The sequence below is a fragment of the Typopeltis vanoorti genome, chromosome 18, assembly GCF_054136105.1.
Source record: "Typopeltis vanoorti isolate ZY-2024b chromosome 18, IOZ_Tvanoo_1.0, whole genome shotgun sequence".
Lineage (NCBI taxonomy): Eukaryota > Metazoa > Arthropoda > Arachnida > Uropygi > Thelyphonidae > Typopeltis > Typopeltis vanoorti.
The window spans coordinates 12038224-12058870 of NC_143566.1; the positions used below are offsets into that span (position 1 = coordinate 12038224).

General features: G+C 35.5%; 1 protein-coding gene across 2 annotated transcripts in view; it reads right to left on the reverse strand.

The window, feature by feature from the left end:
* Nucleotides 1-20647, reverse strand: part of Opa1 (Opa1 mitochondrial dynamin like GTPase) — a 712584-nt gene that overhangs the window by 672633 nt on the left and 19304 nt on the right. For both annotated transcript variants that reach the window (XM_090408405.1, XM_090408403.1), the window contains exon 2: nt 5605-5896. In XM_090408405.1, coding sequence (XP_090264531.1) covers nt 5605-5896 — 292 coding nt within the window. The remainder of the gene's footprint in view (nt 1-5604; nt 5897-20647) is intronic.

Here is a 20647-nt window from a genome sequence, read left to right on the forward strand (position 1 = left end):
TTTCTGTTCGCAAAATCAATGACATTGTCGAAGTCTATATCATCACTCAGTTGCTGTTTTATACAGTAAGGCAAGATTTCATAAACACCAAAAAAGTGTCGCCCAGGGAGGATCGCTTCCCCCCTCCCCCAGCTACACCTCTGTAACTTAGTGGTCCATAGAATTGTTTTCAGCATTTCTTTCTGGTCCTTGGCCTTAGAAAGGTTGAAAAACGCTGTCTTAGATGACCAAAATATAAGATCAGCTGTTCAACACTGCTTCAGAGTCCAACTCCAGACTAACAGAACTTTCTCTGTCTTCATTCATTTCTTCTACGAATCATTGTTTTGAAAGTCTATTTCCTAAGGAGAGCAATCGATGAGTCTTCAAAATCCAGTGTTAATAGACATCTTTATTGTGAACTTTCTTCCCCCATTCACAGTCCTTATGTAGCATACAGTGAACAACCTCTTGTGTACAGGATTATTACAAACAACAAATAAAGACCTTTTTTTTTTTAGTGTGTGTGCGTGCTATTTCATTGGGAAAGAAACTTGTGTGTAGTAAGTAGATATATTCACTACTACCTCTTTACTCAATCTCTTTTTTTAATTTAAACATATCATTTTGTATTTGTTAAGCAACCACAAACACTGAGCAAAAGATGTTAAAGATGATCGTTGCACCTCTGGTAACCAACTGTAGAGGTAACAATATATCAAAGATCTCAGGAGTTAGTTATTTAGTGGTTGGATGTTTCATTTACTAAATGAAGTTTTAATGCTTTATGTATGTTAAATCCTCAATCGAACATACATATTATTATTATTCGTGACACTTCCAAGGAGTCCGAAGACTCATCGCGGGAGGACACCTACTGTACAACTCTCCATCTCCTCTACTACACAGAACCTCTACTACCAATCACCTACATCAACGCCATCTACTGCCCACAACCATCACACACCACAAGCTAGTATTTTTTGTCTGTAAATTGTGTGTTCTGAAGGGCCGATTTTTCTGTACATAGGATAAAAAACCAGAGTTTCCGGGAGAAAAAAAACCCTGCTACCTCCGTATGAGATCGGCTAACTCACCTTCAGTTGAAAGTCTATATAAAGATTCCTCCCGTCATGACGAGAATCGAACTTGGGCCTTTTCTAATCGAAAGTTGCAACGCACCATTGTTCTTCCAATTGCGCTATGGAGGCGTTAATATATTATATTATTATTATTTGACACCTCTAGAGAGTCCAAAGACTCATCGAAAGAGGGCACCTGATCTACAACTCTGTCTCCACCACTCAAATCCACCAGCTGACTCCACCAACGCTGTCTACTGCCGACCACCACCACCACTATTAGTTCTACAGACAATCACAAACATCCATGCCAGGATTCGAACCCACAGCCCCTTTTGGCTGGAGAGCAGATACACTAACCACTTAGCCAACCAGGCTGACCAATAGCTCATATTGGCTCAAAATGATGCATCAAATATATAAAAAAATACTTAATAGAGAATATGCTTCTTGGGAAGTTTAAGACAACTATATTTATTAAGATTAGGCTAGTTTTTTTAGATCTGCTACAGATTCTAAAAAGCCTTTCAAAGTTTGTATTTAACTGTGGTGAAGCATGATAGGTTTCTTCCATCTAATTCTGTGCAAGGTAACCAAGGCATGGTTTGCTTAACCTGATTGACAATAGCTGTGGTGGCAATTTATTTTATGTGTTCATCTTCATGTAAGTCTAATTTCCTTTCTTCCATTTATTGTTTCTGTGTATTTTTGTGTATGTTATAAAAATATTAACATTGTAATTCCTGAACATCTCTATGACAGACTAAATATTGAAATGATTAAACCTGGTGTTTAGTTATTTCTCTTTGTGTTGTAACTATTCCATTAAATTTTATCATAAGTGTAAACCAGCACCTCAGCCTAAATACTTGTACACTAATTATGCATTAAATAATGTAATAAATTAAATGGCAATGATGCAAGCACAAAGTTTATTAATAATTTATGTTAATATGTACACGGCATATCAATATCATGTACACAGTAACATCCCTTGCACAACTTTTTAATAGTCAACTGTCACTTGTTCAGTGCTATGTCACTACATAGCACTGAATCTGGAGTTTTGCCAGAGCTTTTCAGTATTTTATTTATTTATTAATTATTATTATTTTGTGACACCTCCAAGGAGTCCAAAGACTCATTGAGGGAGGGCACCTACTCTACAACTCTTTGTGTCCGCCACTTAATCCACCAACTACATACACCAAAGCATCATTCGCATCATCATCTATACCAGTGGTTCTTAACCAGTGTTCCCTGGAACACTTCTGCTCCGCGAATTGGTTACATATATTCCACTGGTGAAAGATGTCACATGACACAGTTCTGAGTATAATCTGCCACTCTGATCCTAACAACTGAAGACTGCTATGCGTGTTGACTTCTAAACCGATAGACTGGTAGGCTCTATTAAAGGATGTTACCCTTGCAAAGAAAATAAATCCAAATATTATATCTACGCACTGTTTTTTGCACAGAGAATCCCTAGTTTCAAAAACCTTACCGACAATATTAAAACCAATACTAGCCAAGGGGGTGCTTAAGGGTCAAAGCTGTATAACTGAGAGGAGACCTCCACATAGCCTTTAAAGGAATGCGGATAAAGTCTTTAAAGATAAGTACCAGGGCTTCCGACCTAATGTCCAATCCTCACCTTCTTGTGGTGCACCCTGTTGGGTATCTACTTTCATACTAAACGAACGAGGATGGGCTGGCAATTTGGGATTTAGCCGACCAAATTGTATTCTTATTGGTTAAACCAAAATAAAAAATGATGGTACAACATGACAAAATTTCATGCCGGCTGGGGCGTCGCCCAGTTAAACAAGGCCCCCGTTGTTTTCGCCAGGGAACCAGGGCGAACAGCGAAAAGTCAGCTACTGGAACAAATCTGAAAACAAACCCCAACTCAACATCACCAGCCTGAATGGCAAAGAAATGGAGCTAGCTGAGGAATTAGATAAGTACCAGATCGACATAATAGGGGTGACTGAAACAAAAAAGACCAAAACTGGTGAGATCTTTCTGAGCAATAAATACAAAATGTTATATTCAGGCAATGACAATCAAGGAAAAGAAGGAGTAGCCATAGTATTCAACACAAAATACGAGGCTAATCTTCTTGAATGGCAGTCAGTCTCAAGTAGAGTAATGTGGGCAAATATGAGAATGGGGAACTGGACAATGAGACTTATTTCTGCCTATGGTCCCACAGAAGGTTCTACTAAGGTAGAAGTGGAGGAATTTTTTGAGGCTTTAGAAAAAGCAACTGACACAATGAAAAAGGAAAAGTTGGTCCTTGTTGGAGATCTAAATAGTAGAGTAGGAAATGATTGTGAGACATACAAAAATATTTTGGGAAAATTTGGAGAAAAGAGCAAAGCTAATAATAATGGCAAATATCTGGCATGGAACAGATGGCATCAATGGCAATATCATATTAAAAATGAGGATATTAGGAAAGAACTTGACATTGTCAGCATCCCGGAATGCGTTAGCAGAGCTAATCTCAGATGGTATGGTCACTTAAATAGAATGGGAGAGGAAAGATTAGCAAAACAAGTGTTCTCTGCCAGGTTGGCAGGAAAACGACCCAGAGGAAGACCAAGATATAGGTGGATTGATACGGTACAAAGTGCCTTAGACGATAGAAATATAAGATCTGATAATGTTGGAGTCTTGACAAGTAACAGACTGATTTGGAGGAAAATTGTAGATAGGAAGTTAGTAATGATGTAATTTTTTCATGTAGTACTGTCATATCCTGTAAACCCCCTTGAGGGTACATGGCAGGAATTTGATGATGATGATGATGATACTAGCCAAGTTGTAAATATGGTAAATAACATCAAGTCAAAACCTTTAAAAGCACACCATTTTTATAAAAAAAACTTTGCATATCTATGGAAGCTAAATACGAATCTTTGCTTTTGCACAGTGAAATAAGATGGTTATCAAGGGGGAAAGTGCTATTCCGAATTTTCAAACATAAGAATGAATTATTGGCCTGTTTTCAAAATGAAGGTACAGATACTTTTGTAAAATGTCTTCAAAATGATATTTGGTGAGCTAAAATGGCATATTTAGCCAATATTTTTAATTACTTAAATAGCATTAATACATGTATCCAAGGAATAAATGACAATATTTTGACATCCACTGGCAAATTGTCAGCTTTTCAGAAAAAAAGTATCTCTTTGGAAAAACTGCATATCAGAAAAAATACAGTAGATATGTTTCCTTCGCTCCATAATAAATATGTCAAGGGAATTATTTCCATTATAACAGAACATTTAACAATATTGGAAGAAAAGATTTCAAGTTGCTTTCCTTTCTTAGATACACACAATTATGACTGGATATGAAATCCATTTAGCACAATTAATACATCAAGTTATGAATTTTCGTTACAAGAATAATAATTAGTTACCGTGTCAACAGATCGTACTCTAAAAATGAAATTCTCTGAAATAACTCGAGGAATTTTGGATTTTTGTCCAAGCCAAATACCCAGCTCTCTCCACAAGGGCACTGAAAATTTCGTTACAGTTTTCAACACCATATTTGTGTGAGCTCAGTTTCTCAATATTAACCAATATAAAACTAAAAAGCATGAAAGACTAATATAGACAAAGCGATGAGGGTGGCTATATCACATATTAGACCTAATATTGCTGAAATCTGCAAAAGCCAACATGCACAAATATCGCATTAAAATAAGTTCCATTTTTATAAAAGGCAAGTCCATGCATATTTTTATTGTTAGTTTTATGACCCTAGTGCTTTTGGTGTCCCTCAAATTTGATTATAATCAAAAGTGTTCCATAACTTCGAAAAGGTTAAGAACCACTGATCTACACCAATGCCATCTATTGCCTGCCGCCACTACTAGTATTTTTTGTCTGTAAATTGCATGCATTCTGAAGACCAATTTATCTGTAGTTTATTGAAATGAGTGAGTTTACTGTAGCAATGTTCTTCTATTATGACAGTTGACTGTATAGCACTAAATACTACTTAAAAAAATAATAATTATGGCTTATTCAAAACTACAGCACATTTGCTACAAAGTAGAACTGCAGGCAGCTCAAGTCATCACTACAGGTAAGGCATGCTAAAAGGATAATCACTAAACTTTGCCTATCATACCCAAGAAATGAAGCAGCTGAAGCTACAGGTTGGATCCATGTCACTCTTTCAATGCAACTGGATGCCATAAATAGAAAACATACTATGTTTAACAAGAGTAAAGTGTAAAATAGCGAACTTTTGAAACATTTTTTAATCATGTTAATTACTGATGGTAATAATCAGCATACACCAGCAATTTTATTACTATTTCTAGTACGACTTAGTAAATCATATTGCCTAGATAAGCTGTAATATACAAGTTTACTATTAGAGCATGCTGCAACATGGTGAGATACTCTGAGTAACAGAGGATCACAGAGATAAACATCTATATAATCAAAAAGAAATGTTTTCATTAACATAAACACACACACACTATATATATATATATATATATACACATACAAACCTTAGATAAATGAACACCACCTCCAAGAGCTGAGCCCAAAATAACATATCTTATTTTTAATGCACTTCGAAGTAAACGTGTCACAAGCACAAGTGTACGCACTTGGGAAAGATCTAATGCATAAGCATTTCTTTGAACCAATAAATTTTTAAATCTTGGATTCAAACTAGAATGATAACGATTCTTTATAAAAAGAGTAATAAAAGCCATATCCTGTCTCTGATGATCACCACTTAATTTGGCCTTCTCAAGAAGTATCTTTCTGCATATAAATATAGGAAACCTTCTACACCTGTAACAAAAAAAAAAAAATAATAATAAAGTTCTAGTTGTTAAAAGGAAGATATCAAGATAAAGTGTATTGTCATTTTCTAAGACACCTTAAAAATTTGCACACTTTACTTTGTGCATTTATACTGCAAAGATATGAAGGGAAATTTACAGTTATGTCTGATGACATAGAATTGGGGAAGGCAAGAGTATATAAACGGAAAGTATATAAACTGCAGGATCCCAATTTCAGTTGGGATCCTGCAGGATGATTTAAAAAGACTAACATTGGGAAAGATCATATTTTCAAGTTCAACATAATGAAGTGTAAGATTACGACTATGCTTCTCTCTTCACTCACCCCACTCTTAGACAATGCATTCTATCATCAACCTCACCAAGTAAAAAACTTGCCAATTTCTGAGTAACTATTTATAATAACTGCACCGTGTGTGTGTGTGTGTGTGTGTGTGTGTGTGTGTGTGTGTGTGTGTGTGTGTGTGTGTGTGTGTGTGTGTGTGCGCGCGCGCGCGCATGCAAGAGAGAGAAAAGAGACCAAATGTTCCACTTTATCCAGGATGGTCCCAGAATACTTATCCTTTGACACACACATCCCATCAGAATCTGAAAGTTCTGAATTTCACAAACAAGGCATTAGAATTGCTTGCAAAAAGAAAAAATGTTAACAAAGCTGAGAATAAAGCTCAATTTTTGGTTTAAGCAGTTGTTGCACCTCAGTTCTTACGTTTCAGATATGAACAGATTGTCCTTATGAAAGTATCAGTAATTCATTCATTCTAGGTTTCATGATTTCAGAGACTGATTAAGTGGTATACTTAAATTATTCATCATTAGAATGTAACATGACTAACTATATTTATTAACAGTAATATTTGGCAATAAAAATATCATATGTAGTTTTAGTTAAAATGTAAACTACATATAATATAGTTCTTCAATTATTATATAGAACTTATATTGTTATTACTGACAACATTTATGACAATGATACAGTATTACTGAAGAAATAACAATTCTGATGAGATCAAGCTGAATAGTATGGTTAACAATAGTAGTGTCCGCACACACACACACAACACAGAGTACCTTTTTTAGGAAGGTATGCAACATATACCTGTACAATTAATTTATATTAACTAATTTGCTAAACCTGAGGAAATAAAAAATCAATGTTTTCAGAAAGTTATAAATTAAATATGCAAAAAAACTATATTCTTGTTTAATCTTTGATACAAGTATAAGTTTGCATGTGAAGTTTCTTCATAACAGGGTTACTTGTATATAGAAGATAATGACTTCACATTAATTGCCTTAGTATCCCATAATGCAATGCACACATCCTTTCGGGTGTGTACAAGGGTGGTCTGAAAAGTTCTCAGCCTCAACCATAGATGGCAACACTTTATTGGCAAGATTTTTTTTTTTTTATATAAGTTGGTACATCTGTCATAAGCATCCATGTGAAATTTCAAGTGGTTTGTTTTACACAGCGGTCTGAAGCAAAAGGGTGGCCTGTATCCCTTGAAATGGATAAAATTGAATATAGCGAGGTTATAAAATTCTTTGTAAAAGAAGGTTTATCGCCAAAAGAAATTCATTTGAAGTTCATAAAAAATCTCTCATAGTAAAAATAGACAGAAATTTCTTTCTCCCTGGAGAATATTGTAATATGAGTAGTCTACATCACCAAGCCAAAATTTTGATATCTCCTATAATGCTCCTTTCTAAATACTAAAATTGTATGACAGATGCAAAGTGCTGGGGGGGGGGGAGAACCTTTTCAACAGTAAGTAATGGAATTATTATTTTCCTGATCCATTATATGGAGTCACAAGACTGGTCAGAGGATGTCAACACTAGTGCACAAGTCTATCATACCACTCCTTAAAATCATCCACAGTCTGCACATTCACCACTCTCTGGGGAAATGCATTCCATTCTCCTGCCACTCTCTGTGCAAAAAAAAAAACCAATTCTTAGCCTTTTAATCACCTCCTTTTGCAACTTCCAGGTATGGCCTCCTGTCCTTTTTCCTGAGTCCACATACCCTCAGTCTATGCTCATAACCAACATTGTACAGTCATGACATCATGGTTGTTATCTGTCTCTGCGCCCCCTTCAAATCCCCCATGAGCAAATCTGGGTATACAGAAATCCAGATGTGGTCTGATCAAATCTTCTCAACATTACCGCAATTCTCTGAGATGTTTTAACAACCTTTGCGATATGTTCCTGGAACTTCAAATCTTTATTCACAATCATCCCAAGATGCCTTGCTTCCTCCACTTCTTCCAGTATAACTCCACCAAGTGATTACGAAGCATCCATTCTGTGGATCCCAAATTTTAAACCTTATATTTAGTTGCATCAAACTGACATCCCCATGTATATGCCCTTCCAGATTATTCAAATCCTCTTGAAGAGCCAAAACATCAGCACTGTTACTAATAACCCTCCCAAGCTTCAAACATCTGCAAACAACTGTACATCTCCCTGTAATAGTTCTGCCAAAATTATTGACATAAAGGATGAACAGCAATGGTCCCAGGACTAAACCCTGTGAAACTCCACTTGTAACCTTACTACCTGATACTGCTCCCCCATATATAACTCTCTAATATCTGTCAGAGAGCCAACCACAAACCCAATCCATTAAACTGATATTCAAACCCATGTGATGCAACTTAAAAATCAATTTGTCATGTTGCACCCTATCAAATGTTTTGCACTCTGTCAAAAATTACAGTGTATGACTGCTCTTGTTACTCTATTGTAAAAGGTAACCAGATTACTAAAACAAGAATACTCCTTATCAAATCCATGCTAGTCTGCTTAAATAATATTACCCTCACTTGCCCAATTCTGTATATGAATTCTTACCAGTTTCTCCAAAAAATTAACTACAGAAGAAATACAAATAGGCCGATTGTTTGATACCTACATTCTACCACCACCCTTATGCAATGGTACTATTGTACTCTCCTTCCACTCTCTAGGAACCTGCCTCATTGCAAGACTTTCAATTAAACAGCCAAGTTAATGGCAGAGTCAGTTCCATAGTACATTCCCTAAAAACACTTTTCTCATATTCTAATTTTTCTCTCCTTACAATGCTAATAACTTTCCTAGCTTGAGCCTTATATTCCTCATGCAACTGTACTCCACATTTCTCTCTTTATATGCCTTCTATAATCTCTTTTTCTTCTGCAATTCCCCTCATTCTTTTTTTACCCATTTGATTCCAAATTGCTTTATCTTCTTTAATTGAGGTATACAATTGGCCATTGATCTCAACAATTTTTTTCTTAAGTATCTCCTATGCACTTGCAATTATTTTACCCATTTTACTGCTGTAAGCTGGTTTCTAAGTTTATGATAGTTGCCTGCCTTATAATTTCATATAAATTCCAATTATATATTTGGTTTAATCCTTTATTCAAGTGTAAGCAAACAAAGTTTGCCTGAAGTATTTTCAGGACTGGGGCAACTCGTGGTAAAGGTGGTATAAGTTCTGATCACTTGTCTTAGTATCCCATAATGCGAAGCACCTTTATCACGAGTTGCCCCGGTCCTGAAATTACTTCAGGAACAAACTTTGTTTGCTTACACTTGGATAAAGGATTAAACCAAATATATAATTGGTGGCATAGCCAAGTGAAAAAACTCCCGTCATTCATATAAATTCCTTCTGCCTTGATACTTTTACATGCCTGTTCATCCTACTAGTCAAGACTAGATCGTCACTCTCACCAATGGTGTGGGGGACAGGGACAAGTATGCCATTTCAGTCACAATCAGATCCACTGGTGCTATGACCAAATCCAGAACTCTTCGTCCTCGTGTTCACTCCACTACATGCTGCCCAAGAGAGTTGTTACTCAAGAAATCCAAAAATTCATTTCCCTTATTACTGCATATGTCTCCTCTGCCCAGTTTATATCACTATAGTTGAAGTCTCCTATAATGATCTCAAGCTTTGTGCTTACCAAATTAATTTGCTTAAATATTTCCTGCTCATCACTATTCATATTACTTGGTCTGTTAGCAACATTCCACTAAACATCTTTTCCTATAAACATTCATCTCACGCCATATACTCTCAAAACCATTAATGTTATTTTCATTGAGATTCTCGACGCTGAGAGCACACAATTCATCTCTTATCATGAGTAACACTCCACAACCACGTTTACCTCCTGATCCTGCAGAAATATGATATAGCCTTCAATTTCTGTCCCTGTTAGAACATCCTCCTCCTCAGTTAACTAAGTTTCACTGATATCAATGTTTGGAGAGACTGTCCAACAAATCATATAATCTGTTCCAAATATGCACGGCAAGAGGGCAGCTGTAGAATGCACATTCAACTGTTTTCAATCGATAACAGATGTCACAGATTGGATCTATGATGTTAAAATACCTCCATTTAATGGCATTTACTAGAAAGTGACTATATGCCATTCTCTAAGCAAGATCCCTCTTTTCTTGTGAAACAAAGTGTTATTGTCAGTATGCAACTATGGAAGTTCATGACAAAAGAGGCTAAAGATTTCTCTATATCGAGTTTTATTATTAATGGAAAGAATGTCACTGCCAGAATGTTGTAGCACTCAGAGTTAAGCACAGAATGTAGTATTCAGGAACAATCTCAGCTTTCGGACCCTTTATAATCATTTACTCCAAATAGGAGATGATGAAAAGCCAGGTAGTTTTGGAGAAGGTCTGCAACATATGATTATGGATTTCTGAAGCCGTAATACTTAAATAGCAGAATTTTAACACTAAAAGCCTAAAGTCTCCATGCTACTTTGATAATTGAGGAAAATCCTTTTTAACTTCTTGATGTTGATTGAACTGAAAAAAAATGGCACAGGTTTCCTATGTAATTTTTTTTCTTCAGCTTCTGTAATATTTATAATATTTATTATGTACAACTGAACAGGAAAGATTAAGGTTTTAAGTACTATGGCAAAAAAAAGTGGCCCAATTTTTTTTTTTTAAGTTCTTGGACTGGTAATATTTGGTAAGTGAATAAGGAAATTCCAAGTATAGTGAGAGATTCTCTCTTAGAGTAACAGCTAGGAATGCTTCCGAGATCCCACTTCAGAAAAACTTTTAATTTTGCCTCGTCAAGATTGACAATTAAATCCACTGATTTCACTGAATTTTTGGAAAATACCAATAAAGATGTGTATTATTACTATTATTATTATTAAGAGAGACCTCCAGGGAGTCGGGGAATCATCGAAGGTGGCCAGATACTACATGCACCAACTATCATACTTGTTCTTGAATTCATTCACAACATTATTATTATTATTATTTCGGGCGACTCCAGGAGTCCTTAGACTCATCGAGGGAGGCCCTAAACATCATGTCCACACAACTATGCGATTACATTCTCACAGTATCTATCATACCTTGTCTTGAACTCGTTCACCGTCATAGCACCCACAACAGATTCTGGCAGCTTATTCCACTCATTTACCACTCTAAAAGTAAAGAACCCAGCTCTAACACCCCTGCTAACCACACTCTTGCCCAGCTTCCATAGGTGTCCCCTAGTTCTCCCACCACCAGTCCTGATCTCAAAAATATCCTCTGAATTAATCTTATAGAATCCCTTTAGCAATCTGAATGTCTCAATCATATCTCCCCTCCTCCGCCTATCAACTAGTTTCTGCAACCCACAAATCTTCAACCTGTTCTCATATGGTTCATTCCATAGACCTGTTATCATCTTAGTCGTTCGCCTCTGGATCCTCTCCACCTCCTCCCCATCAAGATGGAACCGAGGTGACCAAATCTGGGCACGGTAGTCGAGATGAGGTCTTATCAAGGCTCGGTACAGAGGTACAATAACATTCAATGGCAATCCATTCCAATTACATACCATTCTATAAGAGAAAAAAATCTAGATCTCACTCACTTTTTGTAGCATTCATTCTCAGCTAAGGATATCCTCTTGTCCTTTTCCCACCATCCATAAAAAGAAAAATTCCATCAACTGAAATCCTTTATGACCATTTGAGAAGATTTTAAGTCTCAATCCTATCAACCCTTTTTCTCATGTTTCCTAGTGTCTGCAGTCTACAAATTCTTCATCTGTCTTCACAATCAGTATTCCACAATCCTAATATCATCTTCAACACTTTCCTTTGCACTCTCTCCACTGTATCATGGAAACCAGGAGACCAAACCTGTGCACAATAGTCCAAGCAAGGTCTTATCAAGACCTTGTAAAGAAGCAAAATGACATCCTTATCTTTATATGTCAAAATTCATTTCATCATTGCAATTACCTTTTGAGTTGTATTTTGCAATCTTTGCTACATGAACCCTGAATATCAACTTGCAATATACTAACACTCCAAGATCCCTAGCCTGATCAGTTTCTTCTAGTATAATCCAACCAATATAATACAACATTATATAACTGAAGTTCACATGCCCATAATTCCTTCATATTCAAATCACTCCTGACTACCCTACCTATCTTTACATCATCAGCAAATAGCTATCAAATCCTTCCCAATATCATTAATGTACAGATTGAATAACAGTGGACCAAGGAACTGATCCTTGTGGTACACCAGTGGTTATCTTAAATCTTGCAGATTCACACTCCAGTATACCACTTTTTGTTTTGATATCTGTCAGTCAAGCCACCCTCTTATCCACACTAATATTTTATAATCCCAAAACCCATATTCTCCAATTTATGCAACAGTCTTCCATGCTGTATTCTGTCAAAAATACTTAGCAAAATCCAAAAGTATCATAGTATATCCATTCCCCTTGTCCAGTTCAATGTAACATTATTACCGAATTATTATTATATTATTATAATATTATTATAGAATTATTATAGTAACATTATTATAGAATGTGAGCAAGTCGCTAAACATGACCTTCCCTTAGTAAACCCATGCTGTTCATTGCGAAGTGGAGATTTTCTGTCAATCCATTTCTGAATGTGAGCCCTGACCAACTTTACCAAAATTTTCACCACTCCTGAAATACTAATCAGTCGATAGTTAGATACATGGGTCTTTGCACCATCCTTGTGCAATGAGATTGCCATATATTCTTTCCACTCCTGAAGAATCTTCCCTGTTCATGGTATATCCATTCCCCTTGTCTAATTCAATGGTAACATTATTATAGAATGTGAGCAAGTCACTAAACATGACCTTTCCTTAGTAAACCCATGCCGTTCATTGCAAAGTGGAGATTCTCTGTCAATCCATTTCTGAATGCAAGCCCTGACCAACTTTACCAAAATTTTCACCACTCCTGAAATACTGATCAGTCAATAGTTAGATACATGGGTCTTTGCACCATCCTTATGCAATGAGATTGACATACATTCTTTCCACTCCTGAAGAATCTTCCCTGTTTTGAGCCTCAAGTTATATAGTTTCATGTGTGTGCGATGTCCTTTAGGATATTGCGCATAAGCCAGCATGGTTGATCGAGTGGTTAGCATATCCGCTCTCCAGCCAAAAGGCTGCGGGTTCGAATCCCGCCATGGACATGGATGTTTGCGATTGTCTGTGAAAATACTAGTGGTGGTGGTGTGTAGTAGATGATGATAGTTGCGGTTCATTGTATTGTTGGTGGATTGAGTGGTGGAGACAGAGTTGTAGAGTAGGTGCCCTCCCTCGATGAGTCTTTGGACTCCCTGAAGGTAATAATAATAGCCTGGTTAAAGGAATAGCTAGTTAATACTCTTTTAGCACCCGTGCTGATATTCTATCAGCCCCTATTCCTGAATTCTTATTCGCTTTGTGCAACAGCTGTAATCTCCTCCTCATACACCTGAGGTTCTTCATCCAGTGAAGAGGTAGCAGTGAACTCAATATTGCATACACCAGGATGATAGCTTTTTTGCAAAATGAGCACTCATTATTGAAGAACCTCTTCTTCGGGGTTATCTTTAGCTTGCAAGAGCCAGTTTCTTTCATACTCAGATTTAGCTTTCTGTACAACAGTTGAACTCTTCTGGCTTGCTACTTATAAATTTTATAACAGATATCATCCTTATGCACATTGTATTTCCTTCCACATCATCCTTTTCTTATGAATCTCTTGCTTGATAAGATTACACATCCATTTGACTGCTATCTTGTTTATTCTTCAAACTCTCAGGACACATTCTAATATTGCATCATTTAAGTATTTTTATGCTTTCCATGCACTGTTGATCTTCTTCCCACCCAGCAACCAATACCATTATGCTGAACTCAGTGGACTCCTCAGTTGGTCATAATTTCCTGCTTTGTGGTTAAGCATGTAAACCGTCCTGAATGGAACATTCATAAACTTAGCCACTTCCCAAGTGAGTGCCGCATGATCACTGTCACCAACTGGAGGAAGAACAGTTACATCTTTAACGAAAACACCTGACACTATAATCAAATCTAACACTTTGACCTTGAATTCTTTCTATCACATGCTGCTTATGAAAGTGTTTTGCAACAGCTCAATAAATTCAGTTTCATTCTTCTCATGAGATTCTATTGCTACCCAATCAATATTTGGATAATTATTGAAGTCTCCCATTATGATTACTCTTTTCATGCTCATCTTTTCTATTTGGTGAGGCATTTCTTCATCACTAGAACCCAATCCACAAGGTCTGTAACAACACCCCACTATGTATTTAATCTTCACAGATTCTACCTTAAACCAGACAGCTTCACTCATAGAATGGAATCATTCGTTAAAGTGACTACCGCATCGTTAAATATGCTAATACCTAATAAGGTATTGTGTAATGGTGCCTATGAATTCGGTATTTTTCAGTTATGTATTGATTCATAATCTAAGCTCATTTGTTTTAAGTTGATATTTGTATGTTCATCTAACCCAGAAGAAGCCACTAGTTAACGTGGCAAAATTAGTCAGTTACTAGTTGTATCAAATTCTGACCAATAAAAACCCAATTTCGGTTATCTTATTCAAGTATTTAGTGGTCAAAAATAACACTGATCATGCTAACACCTTATTTTCCTTCACATCTGAGGGAACTGTTATTCCTGCAAGAAAGGTTCAAGAACCAATGCAAAGAGCAATGAACTAAGAGGAAAACCTTGCATGACTCCTTTTTTGAATTTTGACCAGGTCTGATAGGAACCTATTAACTAGGAGGGCAGGTAGTGGTAGTTGAAATGGCATATGCTCCTTTAATAACAGATATCAGTCTTTTGTTCACACCAATTTTCTGGAGGATGCAGAACAGAAAGTGATGCTAGACATTATCAAATGCTTGAGTAAGTGCCACTGATAGTACTGCCATGCAGCTTTTTCATATTAGCTAAGCAGAGTAGATCATGTAGCAGAAACAGATCAATTTCTACTACTCAGCCTGGAATTCCATACACCTGTGCTTTTAATTATGCATCTCATTCCTACTTAGAGCCTGTTATTGATAATGTGGAAAATATGCTTTAGTCAGTATCAAATAGAGAAACAGGCCTCCAGCTGTTGAATAATGATCTCTATTAGGTTTTGTAATGAGAACGGTGTGGCCTACTACAAATTCACTTGGGATATACCCTGTAGAGAGAAAAGAATTAAATAGTATAACAAAAGTGGGAAGAATAAAATTGTAGGCCTTGCAATAAAGTTCTATGCCTAGATCATCAAGTCCTGGGGATTTTCTTGTCTGGAATTCTTTATAGGCAGTGGTAACTTCAACGGCCCTAATGGGTCTGTTAAAGCCCATCTTGGATATGAACAGGAAAGCCATTAAAAGTTATTCTCTTCAAACAGATTTTTTTAGTGTTTTTGAAAGAAGTCAAGGATGTCTTGTGTGATGGACATGTCTTCAACAATCATGCAGATTTGGGTGATAGTCTTTTTTTCATGGAATTCAGTGAACTGTCTATTGAAGAATGCAGCTGAAGAGCTACTTATATTCTTATTTTTTATTTTCTTCCTTCCACCTTTCCAGTTCTATCTCTATGCTGGTGTTTCTAATGATCTTGCTGCATTCTATACTATTGCACTGGTTTGCTGTGAACCAGCATTCTTTATACAGGGCTTTCAACTTTTTTTTTTTTTTTTTTTAGGAAAGCCTGATGCTTTCTCCTCACAAGTATATTCTGTTTTACTGCTTGTTTGAATTTTAACCCCATATCCCAATTACAGGCAACATTACTTCAATTTGAACAGAGGGTCTAAAGTTTGATTGAAAAGATCAATGGGAAATTTGGTGAAAATCACTATGGCGACTTCCACCAAATCTCTACTGATTTCTACTTGTTTCATGCAGTGGAATTTAAGTATTACTGGATTATGTTGATGTCACAATGTTTTATCTCATTTATCCTATTTATAAGGAAGAAGAGATACAAATGTGATCAAGACAGGTACTGTGTGCCACAGATGTGAGACCCTTCGACACTTCTGTGCATGTCAGGAGAAGGCAAATGCATTCCAATAATAGAGTAATCAATGCATTTTGTGGGGTAAGTGTTTATTCTTACATTTGTCAGAAAATTAGCTTTTCTTTCATGAAAATTCTAGTTTTTAAAGTGGCAACTATTTTGCTTGTACAACAGTTGGAAAATTTACATATTAAGCTTGTGATTTCACATGTTGGTAATGAATTCGTGCATCGTCTTATTCCTTTCTCCCCTTCGACATGAATTGTCTCTTCGTGACACACTGCCAGCCAAGGTTCTCATATCTGTGATCAAACAGTACCAACACATTGATTCATGTAAGTGGAAGCCTGGGGATTAGGGTTGTGAATCATCCATGTGTGTGTGTGCTAGTTGAGCATTGTCAGAACATTAACTGTGCATATTCTGCTTTTACACCTCTAGGATATTCTCCTATTTTGTCTAATGTGGGGGGTTTTCAATACAATTCCAATCTCAAGCTGGTATGATGTAATGGGCAACATATAAATATGGCTGCAATTCCTGGAAGAATTTTCCTTTAACTGTTCCACTGAATGGAGCATAAACTTTTATAAATCATATTATAGATCCACAGTATTTCCTGTCTATTGTCAAGATTCTCCCTTCTGCATCCCTAGAATGACCTAAGAAGGGGAGAACAAGAATAAGAACCCAAACTCCATGTTAAATCTTCCAAAGCTCCAATAAGAAAGTGGATATCTATCTGTTAAAGTTTTTATATCTTTATATCTGCAGAAGTATGTTTCCATACAGCTTCCTGTTTAACTGGCCTGTGGAATCCTCATACATTTAATGAGACAATGCAGAATGGAGATGCCAAGAAATTATATTCTTGTTTAATCCTTTATTCAAGTGTAAGCATAAAGTTTACATGTGAAGTTTCTTTATCACTAGGCTACTTGTATACAGACGCTAAGACAATTAATGTGAAGTCATTAGCTTCAATATACAAGTAACCTAGTTGTGAAGAAACCTCACACACAAACTTTGTTTTAATTTCTTGGCATTTTAATATTTTTATTTTCTTTTCAAATCCTTTTAAATTTGTCATGTCATACACACAGCTCATCAGGCAGACACCACACCCTCAGACAATGCATTCCAATCATTCACAACTCTCCATGCAAAACACCTGCTTCTCACTCACTTGCTCACATTCTCCTTATACAGCTTCCAGAGATGAACTCTTGTACTCCTTCCAATCTCTCACTATTCTATGAAATACCTCTCAAACATTAATCCTATACCCCCCTTACCAACTTGTACGTCTTTATCATATCACCCTCTTCCGTCTTTGCAACATGTTCAACATCGCAGAGATCAGAAACTGTATTGGTTAACTGCCTCTGGACCCTCTCCACTATCTCTTCATACTTTTGCAAACCAGATGACCAAATCTGTGCACAGTAGTCGATATGTGTCCTAATCAGAGCTTTTTAGAATGGAATCAGGATCTCCTTACTTCTGAAAGTCAGCATCCTCTGTATCATTGCCAGAATTCGTTATGTTGTCCTCACAATTTTGGCAATATTGTCATTAAATTTTAGATCCTTATCCACCATCACCCCAAGATCTATTTCCTCCACCTCCAACAATACATCCCCAACAAGAGTAAATTGGAGATCCTATGTTCGTTTTTCAAATTTTAAAACTTACATTTTGCAGGCAATGACAATCAAGGAAAAGAAGGCATAGCCATAGTATTCAACACTAAATACAAGGCTAATCTTCTTGAATGGCAGGCAGTCTCAACATGGCCACATTTATAGTTTTGGAGGCCTCAAGTGCAACATCATTATGCGTCCTCAAAAGAACAAGTATTTCAGTTAATCAAATTCATACGATTTTTTTTTTTTTTAGTTTATTGAAAATAAAAGTCGACATTTCTATAATAACTCATTTTAATAAAATAAAAATAACACAACATTGGTATACATATATTTGCATTTAAAAAAAGTATAAAAATAAATAAGTTCAAATTTAAATTTTAAAAAATTAATAACTAAAGTTTTTTTTTTCTGCCTTTGGTTTTAGCAAATATATCTATAATGTCATCACAATTAATCGAGTCCATTACACCTGATTCAACGCATAATAACGACAGGTCACTTATTTTATTTTGGTGCAAGTTGCTTCTTAAATAATTTTTTATTCGATTCAACACTGAAAATGAGTGTTTAGCACTTGCATTTGAAAGAGGCATCGTCAAAATTATTTTTTAAATTGTTTCTACGTTCAGAAAAGTAGACCTTAATCCATTGTTTATAAATCTGTACATATTTTTAATTGAAGAATTTTCTTCCTTTATCTTTATTAAAAATTGTTTAACTTCATCAATAAATTTATCTGAGTCATATCAGTCCTATAAGTTTGTAAAATTTTGTTAAAACTAGTCTTGTAATTGTCTTGATCTATATCTTTCTTCAAAAAATGTCACACATATCTAATATGTCTAAATAGCTTTTTTCTCTTTCATTAATTTCCAAAATTAGCTTATCGCAAATGACATTAAAGTATTAACAATGAAATTTTCTTTCCCATGTAATATAATCTCATCATTAGATTATGAAACTTTGTTACACATTTTTTTTTCGTTTTTTCGCTCTTTCCTTCTAATCTTTAAATTTTGTCTCATCTATTAATAAATTCACTAGTTCATTTAAAGCACCAAAACTATTTCTTACATCTAAAATAAAACTAACTAAAGACTGTAACAAATTATTAGCTAGCAACAAATCCATATAGGAATCTTGTAGAGATTTACTAGCAGCATTTATTCTTTGTAAAATTTTGTCCCACACAACTGTTAAAATTGCTGTTTCTGAATCATCAAAATGTTCAGCCAATGATGAGCTCTCTAAATTAGAAATAGGTTTTTCATGAGGAGAAATGGATAGTTCAAGTAATCACGCTTTTCAAAGCCAATATAGCGTCAGCTCTTGCAGACCACCTCGTTTCACTTAGTTTTTAACTCTTAAGATTTTTTTCTAAATATTTAAGGAGTATACCCCCACTGCACTGCTTCCAGACAAGATTCTGCAGCATAGTTGCCAATTAAATTTAAGGAATGACTAGAGCATGGTATTTAATGTGCAGAGGGACTATATTTTTTCAGCCTAGCTTGTAAACCTGTATAGACACTTTTCATATTGGCAGCATTATCATAGCTTTGCCCTCTGCACATTTTTATTACCAAAGATAATTCTTTGCAAAGAATTTGCAGTAATGTACCTAAATATAATAGCTAGCAGGTCATTATGGGACACGTCTGGTGCTGAATCGAATATTACTGCAAAATAAGCAGCTTCCTTAATTTCTGATATTAATATTTCTCTTGTTTTATTATCTACTAAAGCTATGAATTCATCACAAGTGTGGTAAAAAAGATGATTTGATCTACCAGCACCACAGTTGGTGTACATTTTCATGATGTTTTAGAAAAATCATCAAATTCTCTTAAATAATGTAAACGATAAATATTTTCTGCAAGAATCAGAACAAATATCGTTTGTATTGACTCTAAATGCTAGCCCTAGTTTGCTCAGTAACTTAATGGTAGCTATTAGTTTTTTAAAAATCTCTCTCCAATAATTTTTTTTCAGATTGCACTTGTTTCATCAATTCAGAATAAATTCGACTATTTACAGAACTTGATTTCCTTTTGTGATATGTGCACATCGCTCATATATGCTCCGTAGAACGCTTGTGATCACATAAGGTTTGTGTTATATTTCTCCAGTCATTAAAACCATTCGTTAAGCTATTATTTGACTTAGAAAACAATTTACAAACAAACCAGTAAATTGCTTTGCTGGATTCTGAAAAACTTAGCCACTCTCGTTTCCCTTTGTTCCATTCACCTTTTTACAGTAAAAATGTGATTTGTTTACATTTCTGATGACATATATTCTATTGCATTGTGTATTCTTTTTTAAAATTTTTGATTTTACCAACATTCTAAGGCATATTTATTAAAATATGCTCGATAAATTTTTCATTAATACTAATTGGCCAAACTGCTATATCCACAGGATAAGAAATAGCTTGCTTGCTGATAAGTACAGACTGCGGTTGAAAATTTTCTCCAAAACCGTCTTGATTTGTTTCATTTACTTCTTTCTCTCCTTCTATGCTTTTTACATTATTTTGATGTTCTTCATTTTCACTTTCATCTTCTCCTTATACTGATACCAATGTTTCGGTTCATTCCAAGAAGCTTGAGGTACAACTTCAGTTCTATGAAATTCTTCACTTCCTTCATTTTCAGAAGAACGTAAGAATAACAAAATTGCCCCCTTTTGACTATTTAGCTGTTTTTC